This window comes from Jatropha curcas, chromosome 4 (assembly GCF_041381405.1).
Source record: "Jatropha curcas cultivar XTBG-Jc1 chromosome 4, XTBG_Jcur_1.0, whole genome shotgun sequence".
NCBI lineage: Eukaryota > Viridiplantae > Streptophyta > Magnoliopsida > Malpighiales > Euphorbiaceae > Jatropha > Jatropha curcas.
The window spans coordinates 1,477,409-1,499,461 of record NC_143154.1 but is presented as its reverse complement, the minus strand read 5'-3'; the positions used below and the strand labels follow the sequence as shown (position 1 = coordinate 1,499,461).

Below are 22,053 nucleotides of genomic sequence, written 5' to 3'. Positions count from 1 at the left end.
AAAATTATTCATATTACAATTATTTTTCTTTATTAAATATTTCATACTACAATTTGAAGAAAATAATTAATTTTCAAACCTCTGAGGGTTTGGGTATCGGGTTTGGATATTATTCAACCCAAAAGATCGGGTCAGGTTGGGGATCAGATTTGGATTTATAATAACAATACCCATACTCTATCCATATCCAAAATGAAACTTTTGGGTTTTACCCAAACCCTACCCAAATTCAGTCAAAACTCTAAAAATCGGGTTTGACTGGGTTTAGGCCAGGTGCATACCCATCAGGTCGAGCTGATTTTGCCATCCCTAGGGATGTATTGAACTTTGAGATCATTTCATTATATAAAATAGAATTAAGTACATAAAAAAATAGTATTGCAAGTAGCTTATACGATAAAATCTAATACAAATTAATCAATTGTATTTACTTTAATCTAAACAAAAACTTATGCTTTAATATTATATAGACAAAAAAATTAAAAGCGTATAAAAAATGAAAATATAATGAGCATTGTCAACGTGCAACGCACATCATACAAAAGACTAGTATATATATATATATATATATATATATATATATATATATATATATATATATATATATATATATATAAAGCAAGTATTTTTTTTCCCAAGAAGTTGACATGTGACATTTTTTAAATGAATTTTCTTCCCCTATTCTTGCCACATAAGATTTTTGGTGATGACACATATAATTAAAATGTCACATGGGACTCTTAAATTTTGATAATACCGCATAGAATTTAATTATTAGTTATAGTGTTATATAAATATTGATATTAATTATCATTCAATTATCATAATTAATACATATAAGTAAATAATTATAATTATTATAGTATTGTAATCTATCTTTCTCAATTAAAATTATATAATATTGGTTTTAATTGTTATTTAATTATCATATGAATATGGATTAAATAATTAAAATTATTATAATATTATAACCTAATTTTAATTAAAAATTATCATAATTTTGACATTGAATATCATATTAATATGTATTATAACTTATCTTTTGAATTAAAATTATTATAATATTGATATTGAATATCATTATAATCAATCATAATTATCATTTATTATTATGAATGAAAATTTTATATTTAAAAGAATGATAGAGAAGATTAATGATGAAAATATTTATTATTAGTTTTATTAACGATGTATATTCAAACGTTTCAATATTTATTTTTCTTAAAATTGCAACATATAATTGTCTTTATTAGTTTTAATGATAATATATGAATTGCCATTAATTGACTATTACTAGATTATAAATAGATAGCGCTCTCATGAGATTTGGTAAGATCAATTTTTTTTTTTGCATTTCAATAAATCTTATACAATTTCTTTTCGACATTGATATATATTTTTTTCTCTTTTAATTTCTATTACTCCATCAAATTAGGAAAAATTTGATAAATCACAAGAGAAAACGGTAGGAAATTATCATTAAGAATAATATATATATGTCTATGATTGAGTTTCTATTGTCTATTTTATTTTATTTATTTTATTATTTTAATATAGCCTAAGAAAATTTATTAATTCAAAAATAAATTAAAATCAATGATTTTTAATATATATTTTCTTTTCTTTCAATTTTATTATAAACATTAATTTTTGTATAATTAGTCTAATGTTTTGAATTTGAAATAAATGTTCTTTAATTTATTAATTTTCAATAAAATTAATAAATATGAAATTAAAAAATAATTTAAATTATAAATTTTTTAAATTAAATTATGTATTTTAATATATTATCATAATATTTCTAAGAGTATAGATAAAGATATTTACTGTACATAGCACAAACATGTTGCTAGTTTACTCTATACATAAGAATTAGTTATTTGGCTTTTATCTATTAGTATGTATAGAAAGATTTCTTGCCAATTAATGTGTTGGCTTTTGCCAAAGGCTGTTTAGGGCTTGATGAGAAAGTGCATTTCCTCTATAGTTATAATGGCTTGTATATGTAGTTGATGTTAAAATAATACTCCCTCTGTCTCAAAATATAAGTTGTCTAAGGTTGTTGTCCAAAGGATTAAGGAAACAATTAATTTTCTTAAATTATAATAAACTCAAGGGTAATTTGACCAAATTATCATTTATCTCAAACCAATAGTTATTTGTCTTAAAATTGCAACATATAGTTGTCTTTATTAGTTTTAATGATAATATATGAATTGTCATTAATTGATTATTACTAAATTATAAATAGATAGCGCTCTTTGAGATTTGGTAACATCAATTTTTTTTTTTTTTTTTTTTTTTTTTTTTTTGCATTTCAATAAATCTTATACAATTTCTTTTCGACATTGATATATATTTTTTTTCTCTTCTAATATCTATTACTCCATCAAATTAGGAAAAGTTTGATAAATCACAAGAGAAAATGACAATGCTTTCGCAAGTGTACGAAATCGCCACAAGTAATATATGATGAGTAGAATATCATTCCCACGAGTATTGTATACCAAGTACCAAAATTATGTTAACCTATTATTATTTAAACGATAAATGAGGAAATTGTTTCAATAATTTAAATTCAATAAGTGAAAATAAGAAGAAGTCAAGCAGGCAATTATTGATTAAAGAAATCAAGGATTTAAAACTACTAGGGATTTTGATTTCACCCTATTCTATCCAATTTATTTTATTAGTTCATTAATCAATTTTAATCATTTAAGTAGGGGAAACAACTCTAAAATTACTAACAAGCTCTTCCGATGTATTGTTAGCTATTTTAATTCCATTTAACTACCTATCTTCCAATAGCATAATCAAACCTGAATCAAATCATTAAGTTTTGTAGTTTGTTTATGAATTCATAAATTAAAGTTGTTAATTCATGAAAACCCCCCATGAGTCAAATCATATAGCTTCCGCATCAAGTTATTATTCTCATGTGATTCATTAACTTTTTCATATAAAAAATCTTTCTTCCGATAGTGAATAATGAAATAAATCAATTCGAGGGAGAAACTTTGCCTGGAAGCATTAAGTTTATCAATAAATGATAACTTGAACAAAGAAAAACCAAGCTAATATTATAAATTGAAAAAGAAATTAAGCTATATCAAATCCCTAGTATGAGAATTTAGTTAGATATAGTTCTTAAACAACACTCAATAATACTTGATAAATATTCCATAATCAATCAGAATAATGAAAGAAATAAACAAGATTAAGAGTTTAGAAATAAGAACTAGTTAACAAGTTGCTCTGGATGGCTTCCTTGAACCTTTGCACAACTCTTGAATACTTGAACTTTTGAAGAAATAAAACTATGTACAAGAGAAAAATGAGATATATGAGAGATCTGAGATGAGATAGGATGGAATGGGATGCTTTGCAATGAACTTTTCTTCTCTTTATATAGACTTCGTGGGAGAGAAATCCACATAGTTTAGGGAATAAAGTCCACCTTTGTTAGGTAATAAAGTTCTCATTTAGGCCTTAAATTTCTCTCAATCATGATTTTCCCATGTGCATAGATTTGAACTTAATTTGCATGTGAAGAAAGTGTCCAAGGTGAGCTCATGAAAATGGTGGGAATTGGTTGGCAATTTTTGACTTAAATTAGCTCTTGGTCTTTAGCACGGGCGTGCTGGGAAGCACAGTCTGGCGTGCCGGGAAGCACAGTCTGGCGTGCCGGATCTTGATGACAGCTTATTTCGCAAGTGTACGAATCGCTACAAGTAATATATGATGAGTAAGATATCGTTCCCACGAGAATTGTAATCCAAGTACCAAGATTATGTTATCTCATTATTATTTAAACGATAATTGAGTGAATTGTTTTATAAATGTAAAATAAACAAGAGTCAGGTAAACAAAAATTGATTAAAAGAAATCAAGGAATTTAAACTACTAGGGGTTTTGATTTCACTTAATTTTATCCAATTTATTTCATTAGTTCATTGATCAATTTAATTATTCAAGTAGTAGAAACAACTCTGAATTCACTAACAAGTTCTTCTGATGTATTGCTAGCTATTTTAATTCCATTTAATTACCTATTTTCCAATAGCGCAATCAAATATGAATCAAATCATTAAGTTATGTAGTTGTTTATGAATTCATAATTTAAGGTTGATAAATCATGAAAACCTCCCATGAGTCAAACCATATAGCTTCCGCATCAAGTTATTATTCTCATGTGTTTTATTAACCTTTTCATATCAAAGATCCTTCTTCCGATAGTGATAATTGAAATAAATCAATCCAGGGGAAAATTCTGCCTGGAAGCATTAAGTTCATCAATAAATCATAGCTTGAATAAGGAAAAATAAATCTAATTGCATAAATTGGAAAAGAGATTAAGCTACATCAAACCCCTAGTATAAGAAATTAGTTAGACATGGCACTTAAATAAAACTCAATAATGCTTGATAAGTATTTCATAATTGATAAGAATAATGAAAGAAATAAACAAAATTAAGAGTTTAGAAATAAGAACTAGTTAACAATTGCTTGGATGGCTTCCTTGAACCTTTGCACAACTCTTGAATACTTAGCTTCTAAAAGAATAAAACTATATACAAAGCTATAAAATGAGAGATGGGAGAAGAGATGTAGAGTATGGGATGACTTTGAAATGGCTTCTTCTTCTCTTTATATAGATATCTTGGGGGAGCATTCCACATGTTTTAATGAATAAAGTCCAACTTTGTGAGGTGGAAAAGCTCTAAATCAAGCCATAAATTTCTCTCAATTATGGCTTTCCATGTGCATATGTTTGAAGCTTGACTGACATGTGAAGAAAGTATTCAAAGTGGGCTGTAAAAATGGCAGGGATTAGTTGGCAACTTTTGACTCAAATTCAGGATCTCTTCCTTGGCACGGGCGTGCTGCCTGGCACAGTCTGGGGCATGCCAGGCTCTGGAAGTCTGGCGCAATTGTAGCACGGGCGTGCTTCCTTGGCACGGGTCAGGACTGTATCTTTAGTGCGGGCACGGGCGTGCGCATTAGCACGGGCAGAGGCGTGCGCGCCTCTGGAAGTCCAGGGCAAATGTGGCACGGGCGTGCGGCTCAGCATTATCTGGGGCATGCGCAGCTCCTTCCTCTGCCTGTTTTGCCTTGCATTGAGCACGGGCGTGCTGATTAGCACGGGCTTGAGCGTGCTAATTTATATTGTGCCTTATTTTTGTCCTTTTCTTGCAAAACCCTACATTTTTCTTAAAAATCAAGTAAGTTGTGTTTTAAGGAAACTTTTAAATAAAAACATATCAATATTATATAAAAACTAATATAAATAAATTAAAAGTAATGGAAATTCTAATAAAAATCACAATAAAAATACTATAAAAATAATACTTATCACTTGGCTTTGTGGAGGAATCAGCACGGGCCGTGCTCAGAGGCACGCTTGAATAAGGTCTTGTGGCACGGGCGTGCTCAATAGCACGGTCAGGGCGTGCTAGGCTCTGGAAGTCCAGGGTAATTGCAGCACGGGCGTGCTTGCTGAAGCACGCCCTTGGGTTGATGTCTCCATTGTGGCACGGGCGTGCTCCATAGCACGGTCAAGGCGTTCTAGGCTCTGGAAGTCCTGGGTCATTTCAGCACGGGCGTGCTAAAGTCTGACTCTTCACTTGATTTTCCTTGGCTCTAGCACGGGCGTGCTAATGTGCACGGCTTGGGTGTGCCAGAGCCTGAGTTTCTTACTTTATTTTGCTTCTTTTCTGTGCCAAAATCCTACAAATTTTCTTAAGACCAAGTGAATTATGATTTAAGGAAACTTTTGAATAAAACATAACAAAATTAAATAAAAACTAATTTAATGATTAAAAATGGTAAAAATCTTAATAAAAATTATATTGAAAATACTATAAAAATAACACCTTTAGAAAACGGTAGGAAATTATCATTAAGAATAATATATATATGTCTATGATTGAATTTCTATTGTCTATTTTGTTTTATTTATTTCATTATTTTAATATCGCCTAAGAAAATTTATTAATTCAAAAATAAATTAAAAACAATGATTTTTAATATATATTTTCTTTTCTTTCAATTTTATTATGGACATTAATTTTTGTATAATTAGTCTAATGTTTTGAATTTGAAATATATGTTCTTTAATTTATTAATTTTGAACAAAATTAATAAATATGAAATTAAAAATAATTTAAATTATAAATTTTTTCTCAATTAAATTATATATTTTAAAATATTATCACCATATTTTTAAAATTATAGATAGAGATATTTACTGTGCATAGCACAAACATGTTGCTAGTTTACTCTATAAATAAGAATATTATGGTATTGATTATTTGGCTTTTATCTATTAGTATGTATAGAAAGATTTCTTGCCGATTACTATGTTGACTTTTGCCAAAGGCTGTTTAGGTCTTGATGAGAAAGTGCATTTCCCCTATAGTTATAATGGCTTATATATGTAGTTCATGTTAAAATAATACTCTATCTGTCCCAAAATATAAGTTATTTAAAATTGTTGCAGAAGAATTAAGAAAACAATTGATTTTCTTAGATTATAATAAACTCAAGGGTAATTTGACCAAATTATCATTTATCTCAAACTAATAGTTACTTGTGAAAGTATTTATTTGCAACTAATTTAAATAAGGGTAACATTGGAAAAACATCATTTTTTACTCTTTAAAATACTCAAAACGATTTATATTTTGAAACAAAATAATCGTATAAAAATGACTTATATTTTGGGACGGCGGGAGTAGAATTTTAGAGTTAATGAAGTAAAGGTTATGCCTAAAATAATAGAAATCTTATGATTAAATTCAGTTATTTGGCAGGACTAAATATAAAGTTTTTACTTTTATTTCTCGCATTTTGTTAATGAAGTTTTAATTTAGTTTCTCTTAGTTAATTTAAAATTTTTTGTTTTTAGTGTTAAAATATTAATTTTAATAAATTTCAAATCACTATTAAAATCATGATTACAAAGATTGTTACAATATGATGACTATTTTATTTTAATATTTTAATTAATTTACATACATAGCAGAATATTAATGGTAAAAAAGAAATCTATATATTAATTTTAGGTTTAGCCGTCATTAACTTGATCAACTTTTTAATCAAAATGAAAATTTAATTTTATGGAGTTGAGAAGTGAATTGGTGATTTGAAATTTTTATTTATTTTATATTTTAAGTTAAATTTTATTTTTTTATTTTAAATGTTTATTTATCCATTAAATTATCATTGCAACAACGACTAAAATAAAATGTAAAGAAACACCTAATTAATTATTTATCAACCCCACTGATATTCCCATACGGCCATACCAATCACTGTCCTGATTACATTAGTCATTGAATGAGTTATACACAGTAATCAAATCATCATGTTTGAAAATTTTCTTTAATAAAGTATTAATATTAATATTTAAGTTAAAGTAGAATTGTGTTAATTGGTGCTTTCATATTTTATTTTACTTTCCTAAAAGCTGAAAACAAGACGTGGAAAGTTTTCTAAGCATCCATATATCTAACAATCATAGAGGTTTATTTTAAAAAAAAAAATCTATAGAGGTTGAATTTTTTTTTTCTTAAAAAAAGGTGAAAAAAAATAATAAAAAGGAGAAGATTCCGTTAATAGTTAGATGGCATGATTCACCCAGTTCAAATGAAAATAGTAAGAGCAAGTAGCTATTTAGTCCTTTAGATTTAATTATAATTATAATTTCATTTCTAATTAAAGATATTAATTAGTTAATCTTTGAGATTTAACTGTACACTATGTCATAACTTAATAGTAAGTGCATATACCACCCAGCAATAATAGATCCGGATTTAAAGTCTCCTTTTCCGATAATCAAAAAAAATCTTTGAGATTTAACTCCATCAAGCTCGGTTCAAAAGACAACATTTTGTAGTTAAGAGATAGGCTAAATAGTAATTTAATAATAGTTGCAAAAGAATAGATAGTAACATAATTTAATAAAATTTAACTTTTAAATTAGATTTTTTGAATAAGATGACTAAATATTTCAATGAAATTAAATTTAGAAACTAATTAATATAGAAAGAGAAATAAAATTATAATTATGGATCTCAAGGGTAGACTTGCCATTTAGATTTCGATGTTGTATAAATTTTGGAGTAATAGAACGAGCCAAGCAAAGAAGCTGTGCAGTAAGAAATAATGAGCAGGAAACTTTCAGTTATGGCTATACTTATCCCCATCCTTACTTTCCTTCTCCATCGGAAACTTGTTTATGGAGCTTCTCCTGTCTGTCGTCCTGGCCGATATAACTCTAATTGTCAATGTCCCGAGTATAATCTTAATTGTAAAATGGGTACACTTCTGTGAGCACAATTTTCAAGTTTCAATTTTTTTTTCAAGAATTAGCTCCCACTAGCTAAATAACCATTTCTGTTTTCTTTTAACTCCCGTTTGTAGTAATTTGTTTTTATGGTGTGCTTTCTACAGGAAAATCTGAAATAGAATGTGACGGAAATCAAACTCTGCCTTGCTATGAGTGTAAACTTCTGTAACTAAAAGCACAATTCTCAATTCCATTTAGCATTTTTCTTTTCTTTCATGAATCGAAACCCAACTTGCATGCATATAATATTCTACTCCTAGCTAGCTAACCATTTCATTATTCTGTATTTGGATTAATTAAGTTCCGTTTGGTTTGATGTAATGCTTGGCTTAACCAGAGTTTTCTTTTTCTTGACAGTGGATGCCATTAGAACTTTCATAAACAGGTTTCCATCAACATCTTACTTCGATGCTTTACACTGTCAAAACAGCAGCAATCTGGAGCCTGGTGCGGAAATAAGGTGTGATTGTATGTTCAAGGATACCAAGAGCAACATCACTTGCCACATAACTGAAATGTATGTATCTCCAAATTCTGATATATATTGTCAATTATAGACTTGTCTACATCCTGTGTGTGGGTGGTTCTATATACAAACAGAGGCGGAGGGAGGGGACTGAGGGGCGCCTGGCCCCCCAAACTCCATTTTTTTTTTCTCTATAAAATAGTCCAAAAAGATTTTTTCTTTGATTTTGGCTCCTTTTAATTTTGAAAATTTTTCTTTGACCCCTTTAATTTTGGATCTAGCTTCGCCGCTAAATACCAAGCCGATAAAAAAAAGGCTTTTAAAAAAAAATTATTGTTTTATTTTCTCAAATGTCATGGGGTCTAAGGCTTCGTAGCCTTTGACACCTGCGTGGTGCCTAAACTCCGCTTGTAATCTAGGCCAGCCATGCATCCTTCGAAGGTCTTAGCATATTATCCGATTATAAAGGCTCATCTTGCTATATACATAAGGGTATGGTATATTTGAGTTTGAGGTCAAGGTCTTTGGGCATTTCAGGCAACGTAAAACTACCTGTACCGAAACTTTTACCTATGGAAAAATGTGCAAAATAGGCATTTGGTCCTATAGTGTTCATAGAGTTCCTTTCCGCGTAGTATCAGAAATACTCTCGTTTGAGCCAAAATACCATTGATAATTGATTTGATATATATGTGTTCTCAAACAAGGGGCTTAAGTAATTAATGTTAAATTAATGTTAAATCTATTTATTTTGGGTGACAGAAATATAAAGAGTACACTAAGTGGTCCTATTGATGACGCAATAAGTAGGCTTCAATACTTGCAAATTCTGTAAGCTTCCATCTGATTCTATATCTAATTTATATCTATATCAAGCAATATGCCAATGGTTCTCTAATATATATTTTGTTCGGTTAAAATTCAGTGATCTTTCTGGCCATCAATTGACCGGAACCCTACCGAAAAGCCTGGGAAATTTAACTAATCTCAAAAATCTGTACGTATTGCAGATTTATAAATTTAACTAGGACATATATGTATTTTATATTTATAAATAAATGGTATTACCTGACTACAAAACAAATAAAATTTGTGATTTGTGATTGTACCTAATCAGAGATTTGAGCAACAACCAGCTTGATGGTACTATTCCTAGTAGCTTCCAACATTTAAAGTTGCTCGAAGAATTGTAAGTTAGCCTATATATCACTCTATCTTCAATTGTACATTTTGCTGTGTAATTACATTGAGTTGAGAATTGTGCAAAATTAGGCGTCTTTCAAACAATTACTTGGATGGTCCAATCACTAGCTTGGGCAATTTGCAAAATTTGAATACACTGTAAGTACTTATTCAACTTATTAGGGTGTCAAAATATCTCATGATATGAGAACACGATTCACTAAAAATTAAATGAGTTAGTGTTGAGTTTAAATAGACCATGTCATAAACAGATCGTGTTTGTATTTAAATATTTGATACGATTATTCAACGGGTTGTGTTCGTATTGATTTTAATCATGTCGGGCGGATTCGTGTCAAACCAGACGCGAACCCATTTTGACATCTCTAATTTTATTGAGCCACGAGTCTTTAAAATTTATACTTTAAAAGTCATTTGGGTTGGCATATTTAATTTACCTTGTAATTGCTGTTTAAAAACTCCCTGCAATAGCGATCTGAGCTTCAACTTCTTCAATCAGCAAATACCTGCATCATTTGGTAACCTCTCATTGCTACAGTACCTGTAAGGCCCTTTCCTTTCTTTTTCTTTCTTTTCTTTTCTTTCCGGCGCAATATAATTGTAATTATATATATATATATATATATATTGTGGCTTTGCAGGATTCTTGACGATAACATGTTATCAGGCCCAATTCCTGACGAACTGGGAAACCTCACGCAACTTTGGTCTTTGTATGAAGCTTTTTTATTTTTATTTTTATTTATTCGTTATTTCTAACTCCATGCAATATATCCTAAGCTCACTGGAAAAAAAAAAAAAAAAAAAAAAAAAAAAAAAAAAAAAAAAAAAAAAAAAAACAGGTTTTTGGATGAAAATGAACTCAACGGTCCACTTCCTCCAGGTCTTGGAAAATTGAGCAATCTGGCAACATTGTAAGTTTTATTTAAGTGATAAATAAAATAAACATAACTTTATGGAAGAGAAAATTCTAATATTCTAATTGAAATACTTTATTTAGAATGTTGGATAAAGGAGTATTTATAGAGTAGAAAATTTAAACTAATTAGGAATAAAATTACTAATCTAAACCTAATTAGAAATAAATATAAAAATCAAACTAAATACAATTAAAGTTACAAACCAATGAGTAAAAGTAAATATGAGGGAATAATAAAAACACAAGAATTCCTGTTATTATTTATCTATTAAAATATAGAATTAAATATTAAATTAGTCAAATCGATATATGATTTATAAATTATATTGCTTATATTGCGATTTTCTGAAATTTTATGGTTATAGCTCCTTGAGATCCAACTATCTTATTGGGAACATTCCACAGACTTATTCTCAACTTAAACGACTCGAAAAGTTGTAAGTCATCCTTAAACATTATTTTATTTTTAAAGCAAAGTTGAAAAAGAAATAGGCAATTTGTCGCCTAAAGAATTGAAATAATTTTAGCTTGTTTTAGTTCAAAGTTGTTTATTTTATTATTATTCTCAATTTTTTTAAAGGGGTCTTTTGATGTCAAATATTTGTAAAAATATTTTAAGTTCCAAAACTGTGATTCAATGCAATGCAGTGAACTATCTGGAAACAATTTGTCTGGTTTTATACCGGATTACATTGCAAATTGGGAGAACCTCACTCATCTGTAAGTATTTCTAAGAATTTATTTTGATATAAATAAATAAAGATTCAAAATGTTGAATATTATTATTTAAAATGAAAAAAAAAAATTTATCTTGATCTGATATTGTTTGTACTATTATAAAATTGTCAGGCAGCTTATGGGAAATAATTTTGAAGGGAATCTATCAGAAGGGATTTTTAAACTTCCAAAGCTTTTTACATTGTACGTGCGGTCACTGAATACCTACTTCTTTTCATAATTTCATTTGGAAGGAACAATTGAAGCTTTCGCGTTTTCTGGTTAATGCTTTCTTTCTTTTTGTTTTTTATACATGGGGAGGCCAGTAGTTCAAAATAAACTGGTTAAAGCTTTCTAAGACGAGATTTTTTGGTTTCAGATCGGTTACTGGACTAAGGAATCCTGGTATTACTTTCCCGCAGCAAGCAAACTTAACAAACTTAGAGTCTTTGTGAGTACTTTTTTTTTTTATCAGCAAAAGAGAAATTGGATTGATTATTAAGAAAAGATAAAAGTGCAACTATGATGGAGAGAACTCGAATTCGATATCTATTAATTACTCCTCATATAAGTGAGAAAACCAACAAAACCACAACCCGATTGTCTGCTGCTTTCTTGTAATTTTCATATTTTTAATGCAATAAAGAAAGCTAAATAAAGGGTAATATGAATTTGATACTTTGTTCTTAGTCTAAATTTAGTAAGTTTGTCTAATTAAATCAAACATCCAGTTAAAAATTTTGTTCAAATAAATGAACAGGAAGGAGTAGAATATTAAAATAGAAGTAATAAAAAGCACACTGAAGAGCTTTACATACAGATGAAGTTATTCATCAACTTCTTGAATGACGTATGCAGGGTACTTAGGAATTGCTCAATTAATGGCACGATACCTTCGTATATTGCTCAATGGCCTGGATTGGTAGATATGTAAGTATTATTTCAATGAGTGTTAGCTTATTTTGAGTCTCCCGAGGGGGGTGTAGACAAGCCAGCTCACAAGCTATTCAGCATAAATGTTTGAAAAAGTTCGGTTGGATTCGAGTCGGCTCATTAACAAACGAGCAGAGCTCAATTTTATTGATGTTTAGTTTAAAAACTCATCAAGTCTTATTGAACTTTTATATATACATATATATAATATTTATTTTAAATTTATTTGAGCATCGAATTGAACTTGAGCTTAAAATTTTTCGATTTAAAATCGAGCCTCAAGTTGAGCTTCAACTTAAAATTTTTTTTTCATCTCTCTTTTACTCTCACACATTGCAGTACCACACTTACACTAATTACAATAACTCATACAAATCTCATTTTTTATTTTTTATTCTCTAGCACTCTTTCTTTTCTCCAGTTGAAAGCAATTTGCTTTGAACCTCAGTTTTACAAAGCAAATGAATTGCTTTGGATATTTTTGGTGAGATGGTTTGAGTTGTCCATCTCTATATGGCTATTTATAGGCGAAGAGGATGCGAATTATGCGTAAAGGTGGAAAAAATTTATCTAGAGCGATATGTGTATGCTTATAAAGAAATAACTTTTCATCTTTTAAATATTCAATTTGCCCCGAGTAAAATTTGATTTTCTTATTCTTACTTTATATGAAAAATTCTAATTTTAATTTTAGTACAATGCTGAAATTACAAAATGTCTTAATATGGTTTTTAATTAGAAAAAATAAGCTTAAATTCACAAAAATGAAGAATTTTGTAAACAAGATTTTAGAACATAAAGCTATTTTCTTTTGTAATGTTTTATGGTTTTTTCCTGCAATGATTTGAGCTTCAACAACTTGATTGGTGAAATCCCACAATTTGGTTCAAATCTACAAACGTTGTACGTGACGGACTTTCTCATGTTAACTAATTTATATAATTTTAAATTAATTAAGTCCATCACATAGGAATATAGACTAATCATGGCAAAATTCATAAATATGCTCCTTAATTTTATTACTTTAATTTAATGCTTTTTTTTATAGATATTTAGCAAGAAATAAGCTTAATGGAACGTTTCCTTCATGGATCAGTAATTCAACGGTTGCATCTTATGGACCACTTGAAGTGTAAGTATATAAGTAATAATAATAATAATAATAATAATAAATTCAAGGAAAACTTCATGTTGCATGCTTTTATATTACTATAAGAGTATTTAGTATATTATTAGTGATTTTTTATATGTGTGAGGCGCGCCACTACCAGAAAAATTCAGCATTTTTTTTTTTTTTTGGTTCAAAGAAAATTTCAGCATTTTAATTCTCAAGAATTTAGAAAGACATGACGTGACAACGAATTTAGCTATGGATGGAAAAATAAATACAAAAATTAGTAATAGAATTATATCATTTACAAAGCGAATTTTATGTTTCTGAATTAGCATTGATATGGATCTGTTTCTAAATAGATTTATAAACGGATATAACTTTTAGAAACAAAATTTCTGTTTCTAACGCGTTGTTGCCTGACAGGGATCTTTCATTCAATGATTTGAGAAATGTTCCCAACGTGAACCATAAAAATGGAACACTTTTGCGTTCCCCAAATTGGATTATTATGTAAGAGTTTTATTAAAAACGTATCTCGCTCTCAATTTTTTGTTTTGGGACAATGTAAAATTTTCCCATCTCACCTTGCTTTTTTGCCTACTATTTGCATGTTGCTGGTGGATATTCAGTCAGCCGAACAGGTATGTTTTACGCACACACACATTTATATAGATATACACACCCCTCCACACTTCTCATTATAAATTTGTTTGTTTTTCAGTGAGTACATATCTCGAAAAGAAAAAGAATGCCCTATGAAGTGTACGTTTACTTCTGTACAACCTATATATTTGAATGTTTGAATTCTTTGTGAACCAAATAAGAAAATAAAATCATTTTTGTTATAATATTATTTCGTGTTCAGTTCTTTCAAATAAAACATAGAATTGTTCTTAATATCAAGTCTTGCACTTGGTAAATATTCATTAATTACTTAATAATGATTCTTGCAGATCACTACTTGTCTATAAACTGCGGTGGCTAGGCGGTGAAATTTGACGGACAAAACTACGAAAATGATACTTAATTGTCAAAATTTTACGAAAGTCCGCAAGGAAATTGGGCTTATAGCTTTTCTGGAGGCTTTGTCACAACATTTTTCAATTCAGGTGATTACATAAAGGACTTAAGAGGTGGAGTTTCAATTCCTGAGGAACAGTTATATGCCAATGCCCGTGTTGCTCCTGTCTCTCTCACCTATTATGCCTTCTGCTTGTGTAAAGGCAAATACGAGGTCAAACTTTATTTTGCTGAAACTTTATTTTCTAAGAAGGAAGATCACAGCATAGTGGCCAAACGCATTTTTGATGTATATATTCAGGTAATTTTGTAATGAAGGGATTGAAATTATTAATTTTCTCATATAAATTAAGTGAATGGTCATATGTAGAGGTCTTGATTTTGATTACAGGGAGAGAGAGTATTACAGGATTTCAACATCAAGAAAGAGGCTGGAGGTGCCAATAAGAACATTGTAAAAACTTTTACGGCTACAGTACCTAACAATGAAGCTCTGCAATTAGACTTCTTCTGGGTTGGCAAGGGATCTGTTTGGGGTCAAAATGGTCCTCTCATTTCAGCTATTTCTATAACTCGGGGTATAATGTTGAACTTTTTTTTTTCATTGGCCTCTATTTGATCTAACATTATTTTTTACACTTAATAACTGCTACTGCATTTTGGATTATTTAGCTCCAAGAAAATTATCAGCTTGGGAAATTGTTGCAATTGCAATAGCTTGCGTTCTTTCTCTGTTCATTTTGTTAGCTTTCTTGTGGAGAATGGGATGGATAGGAAACCGAGAGCTGCACAGTAAGAACATCCATCCCTCAATATTGTTCATCAATTTTGCAAAGAATTGTTCATTAACTTATTTGATTTGATTCTTGCAACGGAATACAGAAACACGCATAAATTTTGGAACGGATTCTTACAGTATTAAAGAGATAATTGACGCCACTAAGAATTTCAGCCCAAAAATGAAGATTGGCAAGGATGGTCGTTTTGGGATAGTCCACAGGGTTGAACTTTGTTTTGTTTTTTATGTTGGCAATAATTACTCATGTCCATATATTAATTCTTCTTTTTCTTTTCTTCTTCTTCTCTTCTTCTTCTCCTTCCATTATCCATATTATAGGCTCAACTGTCAAATTTGACCTTAGCGGTGAAGAAGCTTTTCCCTCAATCAAAGGCAGCTGCAGAAATAAGAGCAGAGGTTTTTGCATTGTCTAAGTTGGAAAATCAGAATCTTGTTAAACTGTTAGGTTCTTATTCAAAGAGAGGCCTTCATTTGCTAATTTATGAATATATGGATAACGGATCCCTTGAGCAAGTCTTATTTGGTAATATTTTTTCTTTTATCCTAAGACCTCGCTACCATTTGAAATTAATTTAGTAGTTTGATGATTCAATTATATTTGCATGCAGGTCCTAATCGTTTTCTGCAACTTAGATGGGAAACTAGATACAGTATTTGCCAACAAATAGCCCTCGGTTTGGAATATCTACATTTAAAGGAGCCACCCATCATCCACAGAAATATCAAGGCCAGTAATATTCTTCTTGATGGAAATTGTGAGGCTAAAATCTCAGACTTTGGATTGGCAAAACTTTATGAGGAAGATGATCCATTTATGTTCACTAAAGCAGGAAGCACACTGTAAGTATTAAGAAAACACAAAATTCTTCTGTTCGATAAATTAGTTTCAAGATAATTTCTCATTGTTGAATGTATGCAGAATGTACATGGCACCCGAATACGCATCTCATCAAAACATAACTGTGAGAGTTGATGTTTATAGCTTCGGCCTCTTGCTTCTTGAAATTGTTTGTGGGATAAAGATCGATCAAAATCTCGGAGATCATAACGATAGCTTTTATCTTTTGGAAAAGGTAAATTCATCCTTTTCCATATTAATTTGCATAGCTTTCTGATAAGGTAATGCATTTATATAGGCCGATAAATGTTATAAACAAAAAATATACGAAGAACTAGTCGATCAGACATTAAAAGAGCGTCCGTCGGGGAAACTATCATCAACAACACGAAACCAAGCCATCACCATTATTGACTTGGCAATGTTGTGCACTGAACAATTGCCTTCCAATAGGCCTTCAATATCTGATGTGGTGAGTGTGCTTCTAGGTGAAAAAACTGTTAAGGAAATTACTGAGAAAAAGGCTTCCTCTCAAGTATAATTTGTGACCATTATAGTGTTGTTTATTTAATATATTTTGTGACCTTCTATGCAACTACTCAAAAAATGTAATGATATTGTGTACGAAGACATAGTCTAATAGTAGGTGTTGTTTATTTTGTGGCTTTCCTCAAAACATATTTTATGTAATTTGTGACCATTATGGTGTTTTTTATTTTTATATTTTATTTTATATAATCTGGTAATAGATTTGAAAAAAAGTTTAATGATTTGACCATTCATTGATTGTATTTTTTTATTTTTTATTTTTTAAGAATGCATTTAAGGGGATTTGACTAATAATTTTAAAGTTATTTATAACATCACCTATGGAATTGGCCATCGGGATTCAATTTTAAAGTAATATTTATTTTCAATTCATTATAAGTTTTATCAATTAAGATATAATTGAAATCATAATTTGTAACTTTGTAATTCTAAAACTAATTTTACTTTATTTTTAATCTCAATAGTCGAAAATAAAATCGCGAGCCACATAATAAAAACTCTTTCTCTTCTTTAACTTATTAAATCAGTGAAAACTCGCTCAAAAGCACTTCATTAAAAAAGCAAATTACTTATTTATTTCTCTTCATTAGCAATATTTCTAAATTTGCATTAATGGGAGAATACAAGTAGTTTAAAGAGAAAAAAATAAATTGATTTAAATCATAGGTAAGTCTATTATACAGAAATGAGAAATTCTGTATAAATAAAGAAATAGTTATATTTCGTTAGGTTTAAACTACCTAAACGAGGACCATTAAATTTAAAAGATCTAATAACCCGCTGCCTATAAAACCAGTATCATTATTCATATATAATTTAATTATATTTATTATTTTAGTTAAAAGCTTGTTTTACCAATCTAAAAGACGTCAATGCAAGAAGTTTAACAACAACAAAAGTATAAAATATTCTTTTCATAAATAATTAAAATAAAAGGTTTATTGAATTTATAAGTTATTGAGCTAATATTTACCTTCTAAGATGAAATAAAAAATATATATTTGCCATATAAGATCATTATGTAAATAACATTTTAAGTTTGTTGTGTTGCTGATCATAATATGATTTATAATTTAAATTTTATATACTCCTACATTATTAGTTATAATATATCATAACCTAACTTTTTTTACTAAAATTATTTTATAATTTATGTAAATTGTAATTGTCTAATTTGAACTTTATTTGTGATCTACGAAATAACAACTCAACTTAATTTTTTGAATTTATCCAGTATAAGCTTGACTTTATATAAAAGCAAGTTTTTCATCTATTAGAGCTCAAAACGATAATATAATTAATCGAATGCCTCAATAATAATTGCATTATCCCAAATAAATTTAAAATATAATGATCATAATCGAATTTATAACACTCACCTTGTGCTTTTTAAAATTTTATTGTAAAATTCAAAAAAGCCATAATCGATTGCTTTAAAAATATAACTTCAAAACTTAGTTTCGTATCAAAATTAATTATGAGTTATATAATCCATACCTATAAATTTTTTTAATGTGTTGAGATCGTTTATAGATTTTTATAAAAATAATTATCTTAAAATGTTATTTATTGTGTTTAAAATAATTTCAAGTACCATACTATTTATATTAAAATCATGTTTTAACCTTATAACCTGCCTAGCAAGTTAGCGCATGTCCAAATGGCATGCAAATGAAGTTTTTATATCAATATAAAATTATTGAATTCTGTATTGTAATAAAAGTCATAATCAAGTTAATACATGAGGATTTCTATTTTCAAAAACTTTGAGATTTTATTAATGCTTTAGTCCTTCAATCCAAAAATAGAGGTGTTAAAATGTTAACGGAAACAATAGATTAAAAATCTTATAGTTAGTTAATGTTATTTTGAACAGAATAATCAACGTGTTAACTCATAAATGAAAGACTTCATATATAGTTTTTGCAAATAAAAATATTTAGTTACATGTTATGTGATATAATTTAGAGACCAATTGGAGCAGGTTTATTAAAAGAACAAGTCTGTCTAGTTCTCTGAGCAGGTTTTGTTATTTTGCCTTCTAATCCAAGTTAGAAAATAATCCTAAAGCTGACTTAAAAGAAGTTTGATATCCATAAGAAAAATTTGGTCCCTTCCTGTGACCTCACGAGGTATAGGATCTGGTCCCTTAAAAAAATAAAATAAAATTCCGGTCTTCATCGCGCTGCATTATGTAAATTATTTAAATTGTATAAAGTATAAAATACATTAATATTAATATTAATATAAACAATATAAAAATTCATTCATAAATTTTATTATTTTAAAATTCAGGTACTCTCAACTTTTATTTTGATTTATTAATCATTTTAACTTATATAATTAAGTATATTAAATATTTACAAATGAACTCTATAATCAGATTCATTTATTCCAAACAGTCTGAAAATTTATAAACTTAAATACACGATAAGTCATTTATAATATTTCAAATGTCACAAAATTAAAATTATAAAATTGACAGATGAATTTATATACTTAGTCATTTTTTTAAATTCCAAGTATCACCGTGCTTAAAGGTAATACTCTCGTCATGGATGATGCACGAGAATGAGACAAATGAGAAATATTAATTTAAGATTAAAGAAAGGGAAAAAAGAAAGAGGGAAAGACCCTCTCTTTAATATATTAATATTTTGAAGACTTATCTTGATTAAAGCTTTTATATATATATATATATATATTAGAAAGGTGTCCAATGTCCAAACGTAACTATGTCCTGTTGTAGGGCATGATTTGATAAGGGCTTAAAAATTAAAGGTAAGAAGACTAGAGCTTGACCGAGTTTCGACAACTATAACATTCGTTTATTTGATAATTTTTGAAATTCTTGTAACTTGTTACTTGTTAGTCCCCAATTAATGATATTGTAATAATTTGACTATTATATTTATTGATAAAAAATATATTAAATAAAAATAAAATAGTGAATTTTAAATATTATTAATTTTTTTAAAAAAAAAGAAAGATGACAACAATTGAGATGGATGAAAAGAAAAATGAGACAAAAATATAGGACGAAGGAAACATAATATTACACGATAAGGAGTTATCATTTATTCTTTAACTCGAATGAAAGTAATCAGTGCTGAAGATCATTTGCGTAGTTCATCACCATGACTTCAGTAATGAGTTTGATCATCTGCGCCTTCGGCCAACTTTTTTACCTCCAAAGACAAATGAGAATTAATTGAGTTTACTGTAAACCATAAAAACAGACACAGACCTCAAAAGTTTGTGGAAGTATGCTATAACATGCTAGTTTTTTCTCACCTTTTGTGGCCCCAAATCCTGCTTTTGTGATTTCTTCGTCTCCTAATGATTACTAGAATAAATCATTCAGGGTTTTGTGATGTAGGAGTGCTAATGGAACAATTATTGACACTTTACTTCAATAATCGTGCTTACTTGTATAAAATATTAAAAGAGGACACTAATTATTGAAAAAAATTCACCCTAAATGTTGGTTCAGTATTCCATCATTATCTATTATTTTTGTTTTCTTTATATTCAACCTGGTTTATTCCATCATTATCTATGTCTTCATTTGCTTTATTTATTATCTTTATTAGGTGATATTCAGTAATGCTATTCTTTTTTTTTTCTGAAAAAAAAAAAATATTGCTTTCAATATATGAACAACTACATAGCCATTTGATAAATTATTACTTTTTCTTAAAATTAATGAAAGAAACTGGCACCAAAAATGTTGTGACGCATGATAAATAAAATAAATAAATAAAAACAATATAAGAAATAAAAATAATATCGTGAATTATTTTTCACCATTGAAAGGTCATAAAACTAAATAAACAAGTTACATATGTCTAATGTGTTGTGGAAATTGAGCTTTTTCCACCAAATTAAAATAATTTGTGAATTACTGCACTCAGTAACTATACTAAGTAAATTTCCAGATAAGTGGAGGAGTTACAAGTGGTCTCACTTAAAATCCACTTTCCTTAGACTAAATTCGTGTTTGTTGATAGAATTTACCTAGACATGTAATTAATTAGACAATAACCACCAAAAATATTTTGCCCAATAATAGCTATTAAATAAATAAAAACAAAGCAATAAATAAAAGAGACCAGAATTTTAATGAGGTTTGGCCAATTTTACCTACGTCCCCGGACACTACCAAGGAAAAAAACCGTTGAGTATATTAGGACATTACTTGAAACTAGGGCTTCCCAAGTCAGTAGAAACAGAGACATGGATCATTCCCCAGTCTAATTTAATATTTGTGATTTACTATGGAGTTTTCTTATGTGAACTCTGCTTCATGCACTACTCTATATGGTGGTGTTTATTTGTTTTCGGTGTTCCTTTTTTTTCTTTTTCTTTTTTTTTTTTTTTTTTGTCTTATATATTTTGTAAAACTTAATGCTTTGAATAGAATTTCGCACATAATCACATTATAAAATCAATTATAATTTTAATTTTAATTAGAAAAAACAGCATCTTGAAAACATGAATTCTTTGAGTTAAATGATATCATGTCGGAATCACATTATAATTAATGATAAAGATAAACACTTAATTATAATAACAACATGTAAGATGCTTCTGTGTGGATCTAACATGTTAATAGTTAAAGGTTGATTTATAAATCATCAAATCACATATCAATTGATTATAAGAAACCAAATACATTTTGTAATTACATTGTCGTTGCCACATTAATCAAGCTTACATTAACAAAATGCCGTGAAAAATAATTTTGATATTATGTGCAAAGAGAGTCCCATTTTTTTTTTTTTTTTGTTGAACATATGATTCTGTGTTTCTTTATAGTTTCATTTATATTGAAAGATAAATCTATGTGAATTTCATATCAATAAAAAAAGGAAAATGAAGAGAATGAATATTTCCGCAGATATAAAAATTAATAGTATTGTTAATTATTTAAAAAAAGAAAGAGAAAGATTTTCGAAATGTTAATGAAATTATTAGTTTTATTAGTTATCAAAAAAACTAAAGAATATCGGTTTATATGAAATATTAATGAAAAACAGGTAATTATTTAAAAAGAAAAAAGTGAAAGGTTTTCAAAAATTTAATAATATTATTAATTTTATTAATTATTGAAAAATTGAAGAGTGTCATTAATTATATTAATTC

General features: G+C 28.5%; 1 protein-coding gene and 1 pseudogene across 2 annotated transcripts; both read left to right on the top strand.

Moving 5' to 3' along the window:
* The first annotated feature begins 8,132 nt into the window (after positions 1–8,132).
* Positions 8,133–10,180, top strand: LOC110010864 (uncharacterized). Its single transcript, XM_037636745.2, has 7 exons — positions 8,133–8,320; positions 8,455–8,505; positions 8,708–8,867; positions 9,579–9,647; positions 9,742–9,813; positions 9,934–10,005; positions 10,089–10,180. The coding sequence occupies exons 1-7, from the start codon at positions 8,167–8,169 to the stop codon at positions 10,159–10,161; spliced, it is 651 nt and encodes a 216-aa protein (XP_037492673.2). The 5' UTR covers positions 8,133–8,166; the 3' UTR covers positions 10,162–10,180.
* Positions 10,181–10,335: 155 nt separating this feature from the next.
* Positions 10,336–17,080, top strand: LOC105647146 (putative LRR receptor-like serine/threonine-protein kinase At1g53440; annotated as a pseudogene). The gene is made up of 19 exons (XR_016320352.1): positions 10,336–10,562; positions 10,661–10,732; positions 10,862–10,933; positions 11,304–11,375; positions 11,587–11,658; positions 11,788–11,859; positions 12,035–12,106; positions 12,514–12,585; positions 13,637–13,720; positions 14,126–14,212; positions 14,332–14,343; positions 14,424–14,464; positions 14,656–15,023; positions 15,114–15,300; positions 15,395–15,514; positions 15,605–15,723; positions 15,840–16,044; positions 16,130–16,361; positions 16,441–17,080. The product of XR_016320352.1 is annotated as a putative LRR receptor-like serine/threonine-protein kinase At1g53440 (transcript).
* The last annotated feature ends 4,973 nt before the right edge of the window (positions 17,081–22,053 follow it).

What these genes read in the sequence shown, in the direction of transcription:
- LOC110010864 (XM_037636745.2), top strand. Translation starts at nt 8,167, where the DNA reads ATGAGCAGGAAACTTTCAGTTATGGCTATACTTATCCCCATCCTTACT. An exon ending in TAATCTTAATTGTAAAATGG is followed by an intron (nt 8,321 to 8,454) that starts GTACACTTCTGT and finishes TGCTTTCTACAG; the next exon opens with GAAAATCTGAAATAGAATGT. An exon ending in AACTCTGCCTTGCTATGAGT is followed by an intron (nt 8,506 to 8,707) that starts GTAAACTTCTGT and finishes TTTTCTTGACAG; the next exon opens with TGGATGCCATTAGAACTTTC.